This window comes from Theobroma umbraticum, unplaced genomic scaffold (assembly GCF_002168275.2).
Source record: "Theobroma umbraticum cultivar Fairchild unplaced genomic scaffold, ASM216827v3 scaffold_55.0, whole genome shotgun sequence".
In the NCBI taxonomy this organism is placed as follows: domain Eukaryota; kingdom Viridiplantae; phylum Streptophyta; class Magnoliopsida; order Malvales; family Malvaceae; genus Theobroma; species Theobroma umbraticum.
Window position 1 is genome coordinate 3933327 of NW_018397270.1, and position 3237 is coordinate 3936563.

At 35.2% G+C, this 3237-nt stretch overlaps 1 protein-coding gene across 1 annotated transcript in view; it reads right to left on the reverse strand.

Annotated features, from left to right (window-relative positions):
• Positions 1-1127, reverse strand: part of LOC110426178 (uncharacterized) — a 4307-nt gene extending 3180 nt beyond the window's left edge. Inside the window, exon 1 of the mRNA XM_089785301.1 lies at positions 27-1127. Within this exon, the coding sequence (XP_089641427.1) occupies positions 27-1127 (1101 nt within the window). The remainder of the gene's footprint in view (positions 1-26) is intronic.
• Positions 1128-3237: the final 2110 nt, after the last annotated feature.

The window sequence follows — 3237 nt, forward strand, 5'->3', positions numbered from 1 at the left end:
TATATATGTATGTATGTATGTATTACCTCATTGAGCACACAATGAATATGAGTAATATATGTGCATTTTTCACAACAATAAGCAGGATGTGCTGGATTCCTTTCACTTTCACAAATATCGCAATAATATTCTTCAGAATGATCTTCTGCAACCAAGTCCATATAATTGAGTGGATGCCGGTGATATCTATGTTCAGCTGAGGATGGTATTGGAACACATATGGGATGGACGTTGAAATTGCATTCAACACAACGATAGAAGTCATAACCACAAGGCGTGCCACAGGAACTGCATGGCTTAGCATTTTGACTTGGCTCAGATTTTTTGAAATAAGTGAGAAGGTGGTCATGGCACTCATGTTTTAAGGTGGGTAAGAGTTTAGCACAGCGAAAATGAAGGCAAAAGTTGCACGTTAGGCAAAAATAGTTGCGATACCAGTGATGAGTTGCAGTTTCAATGATCTGGTCTCCACAAGCATTGCAATCGTCGTTGGTTTCTTTATAGAGCAAGTGAAGAGGGTGCGAAGGATGAAAAGGATGATAAAGTGTTCTCGGTATCTTATCTCTACACAACTCGTGAAGAAAGAACTCACATTCCAGACAGCCATAGCACACTTCTGATAGACGCTTTTCACACCAACCACAATCATAGTCATGTTCTCTTATCTTCCTATATTTGAAGATGGTCAGCTTTTCAGGGTGGCTGTAGTGCTGAATTTCCTTTTTCTTGCCATCTTTAAGTCTCTGCCACTCCTCTTCAAGCACTGGATCATTAGTTGAAGAAGCGCATGCTAACTCAAGATTAAAATGACATTCATAGCACTTGTATCTGGAGCCACCAGAAATATACAAACATTTATCACAAATGAAGTCCTCATAACTGAGTTTTAGTCCAAGCTGGTGTTGTGAGTGGAGAGGATGAATAATCTCAAGAGGCAGATTTTGAACTTCACTCGCGCATGATTCATGGAGCCAAAAATAGCACTGTACACAAAGATAGGCCGCATTGGAGATTTGCTTTGCACATGCATTACAGTAACGTTCAGGAGGATCAGTAAACAAGGAAGGTGCATTCTGAGAATTGATGAAGGACAAGGAATGTTCATGAGAGGCAAGTTTGATATTCATCTCAAAGAAGATAGAAAATGGATAAACAAAGAGATGGATAGAGAGATAGAACAAAGATTATACTTGTGCTAGATAAGCTCTATGCAATGGCAATCAAGATTAAGAGGACTGCGATCCAAGGATGGAATCTCAACCCCCTCACTTTTCATATTATAAAATAATTCAAAAGGAGCAATCCCTTTCTTCAGTGGTGTAAACACACAAGGTATATATTTGCTCCTCATTAAAATAAGTTATAGATAAACTATATGTAAAGATATGGATATTAAATTAATAAATTGTTACCTGAATCATCCAGAAACAGTAATGCTTTGTCCATAATTAAAGCAGGTTATTTTCTTTATTGAATAAGTAAAAATATCATTTATCTTGAAAATCAGATCTAGTCAGCTACAACAGATGAAATGAAACTATAAAAACAATTCCAATTTTAATGAAAGAAAGTGCCCGTCTTAGTTATTATAAGTTTTCTTAAGCTTCCTCCTCAATAATTTCGTAGATCTTTTAAAAAAGTTAAAACAATTCAAATACTGCTTTAATGACACAAAATTGGTTTTAAGGCCTGGGTTGAGTTGAAGTGGGTACATAAATTCAGCTGTAATTACAAACACTAGACTTGCCATCTTTTAATAAAACTTTATGAGGAGAATTCGTTTGTTGCAATTTGATTTAACAGTAAGCATAAGTAACTTAGCACTCAAAGAACTGGATTCAAATTCCCCCTCCCTCTAATCAAAGCACAACAATCCTACAAAGTGCAACTGAACAATGAACAAATTTCTATATTATTGTTCACAGCTTGTTGTAAAGTTTAAAACTAGCCACTAGGCTAGCAAAAGTATAAAGAATAGCTAATGACAACAATGTAGTTTGAGGAGCTGATGACAATTATTTGGAAGAGTAAAACTGAATGCTAGTTCATGAATGAATAAAGAATGATGCAGTCTCTGAGGTGACAACTTGAAGGGATGACAAATTTGTCTACCCATTTAAGCTTTACTTAATCCATACAGTGAGTTCATGTTTTCCTCCGCATAAGAGCTGAAAATATCAAGGCAAGCAACTGGAAGTCAAGTAAAATTTAAAAGATGGGCTTCTTTTTTCCCATCCTTCCTTTGGTTGACAGATAATGCAGTACCTTGAGGTGATACAAATCAGAACAATTTGTTTTGTTTTTTTTCTCTAACCTGTGTATTCATGAGGATTGTTTGATCATATTGGATCATAGCCTACCGTTTTCCCTAATAAATCGGAAATCAGTCTTTTCATTCCCAAAATGAACAAAATAGAGTTAAATGATGTTAATGTCCAACGTTCATTCTGTAGTTTCTTGCACAATACGAATGCTTTTAACTTGTAATCCAAAGAAACTCAGTTTCCTGGCAAATAAAACATACTCGGTCCAATTTTGACACCATTTGACACCCTTAATAAACTAAAATCTGAGGTTTCGGCCACTGCCCTCAAGAACAGTACTGATCTGTTTGCTTCATTACGTATCAGCCATTATTCTTTAGCTCAGTTTAATTATCAAGAGACCGAAGGAAAAAAAACAGAACAAGATAATAAACAAGCAGAAACTTCTTCGAATCTCACCAATATATACTATGGCCTTCTCTGTTGTTATTTTTGAAATGTGATGCAGAAAAGCCCTTGAAGAAAACAAGAGTCTTCATGGGATCTATATTGGTATCTATCCATCTTGCCCATGCAGTCAAAGTTTTTCCAAAACCGACTGCAAGTAGCATAAATCAAACGAGAAGGATAAAGGACAAACATGCATTGAATAGAATGGAGTAAGAAAAGCTTCTCGTTTTGCAAAAATGAAAAAACATACTAAATATAAAAATAAAAAAAAAACATATTCAATATTAGTTATTGACACCAAGAAAAGCCTTTATAAATCATAACTTAATACTCAATGAATCTTATCGAGCATCATGCTATGTAAATCTACTTGTCCGTTAGCAGTAGTTACATTGTTCTTTTGTAGCCATGGACAGTTCATATCAAGATTTGCGGCATGGGACTAAATTAAATATCACTCCTCATACGAGAAATGCATAGCACTATCTAAATTAACCTATAATCTTGGATTAACATTAAGAAT